Source organism: Pteropus vampyrus, unplaced genomic scaffold (assembly GCF_000151845.1).
Source record: "Pteropus vampyrus isolate Shadow unplaced genomic scaffold, Pvam_2.0 Scaffold805, whole genome shotgun sequence".
NCBI classification, from domain to species: domain Eukaryota; kingdom Metazoa; phylum Chordata; class Mammalia; order Chiroptera; family Pteropodidae; genus Pteropus; species Pteropus vampyrus.
In genome coordinates, this window is record NW_011889586.1 from 25,940 (window position 1) to 27,754 (window position 1,815).

Below are 1,815 nucleotides of genomic sequence, written 5' to 3' on the forward strand. Positions count from 1 at the left end.
AGCATGATCGCATCACATTTCTATGTGGCAGCCAATAAAAATGCCCCACTCTCACATGATAATGGAAAACTCATAATTTTTTTCATTTGAGAGTCAAATTTCTTTATTCTATGATATTAGAAACCTACAGTAAGTCAAAAGCTGAAAAGGCTGTGCTTTAAAAGGAGCCTCTATGCTTAAATTTATTTAGACTTGTCAACCCTGGAACATCTCAGGCCCACTCAAAGTAAGTCTTCCTGCAATTTTTACATTAGTAGCACACACATTATCTAGATAGAATGTAGTGAATTTGGAGTCAGGAGGGCCATATTAGTAGTCAAATGGCTCTGGAAAGCGATTGATGAAATATAATAGAAACTTCAAGATCACTTGTCAAAGGAGGACTGAGATTTTGATTACAGTTTAGACTTTTATTGATTACCTCTTAAGGCTGCTACCAATCCTCATAGCAACAGCCAAAATTTTTCAGCTTTGGGATTAAAGTATTTGCAGATAACGCCTCAACTTGGGTTTTGAGTGTCCTTTACGTAAGGATGCAGTCATAACTGTCTCTTAAGTTTGCAGTTCCCACAAATTTAAGGTTTAAAACTTCTTTGTCTTGTGTTTATCTTATTTGTATGTGTTGTGCTTTTATAGATTTATTTTGTACAAAGGCAAAAGTTACCACAACAAAGTTAAGGGCTTCTCGTTTGACGTTTGCTTTTGGGGGCAGATAATTTGTAAAAACTGACATAAAGATCTCATATCCCTATGTGGTCATAGACAGCACTGGCCAATCCACAGGTCTTTCTCATATACTGACCACATGCCAGAACCCAGCCAGGGAAGAGGAACACTTGCACATTATCAGAGCCAGCTCCCCAGGCCACATCATTTACCAGGTATAGAAGTAGCTATAGGAGATTTAGGTTTGCCTTCTATAAATACAAAAAATAGTGAGAATGCATTCACAAATGCCCCAATGAACAATATCCTAAATGACTGTCTAGCAGGCATGACATCCTGAGTGTGATACCAAATTATCTTTCCTCTCTTTCTCTAACACATGGTTATAACTATTCATTTATATTAGGAAAAAAAATGTTTTAGCATATTCTAACAGGTAGTTTGCAAGCATGTAGGAAAATCTATCCATGTAAACAAGGACAACTTTGACATTCGATCCTGCTGTAGAAAGCAGTAACTTGTACTAAGAAGCGAGTAATGTTTGCAAATGAAAACCTTAGACACAAACCACTTTGCTAGCCAGAGGCAATACACTGATGTGGGTGTGATGGGATAGGTAATATTGCTCACTCAGGACTATGTTTCCGTGGCTGACTCCCACATCTTTCAAAGATCTTTGCAAGAAACCACATTCAGAAACATCATATGAACACGGCTGAATGCCTCAAGTCTTGCTTAATGAATAATCTTCTTTTAAATTGGCTTATTGCTGGTCTCACAAAGCTTTCAATTTTGGTTCTCTTTGGTCTCTTTAGCATTTCAGGGGAAAACTCTGAGTCTCAAAATGCTTATGAGCAAGAATAACCTGATTTTACTATGTGGAATGATCTGTTTGGAACAAGGTAAATCTGCAACTCTCTCTCTTTCCAAAGGTAAGTTCCAAACAAATTCTATAATTACCTTTGTCTGAAGAAATAACCTTTGCTAGCAATGAGCATCATAACTCCACTCCATTTTCCTTTGGGAAAACAGAAGAAGCAAATATATTTAGAGATCTAATTGTTTTTCATGTAATTATTTTGGACTTTTCTCCTGAAATCAGCATATGAAGCCAGGCAAAACATTTATGGAACATAAATTGGACAAGTT

General features: G+C 36.7%; 1 protein-coding gene across 1 annotated transcript in view; it reads left to right on the forward strand.

The window, feature by feature from the left end:
• Nucleotides 1–1,510: 1,510 nt before the first annotated feature.
• Nucleotides 1,511–1,815, forward strand: part of LOC105309621 (ovochymase-2-like) — a gene marked incomplete at its 3' end in the record, with an annotated part of 16,318 nt that continues 16,013 nt past the window's right edge. The window contains exon 1 of the mRNA XM_011385788.1: nucleotides 1,511–1,598. Within this exon, the coding sequence (XP_011384090.1) occupies nucleotides 1,511–1,598 (88 nt within the window). The remainder of the gene's footprint in view (nucleotides 1,599–1,815) is intronic.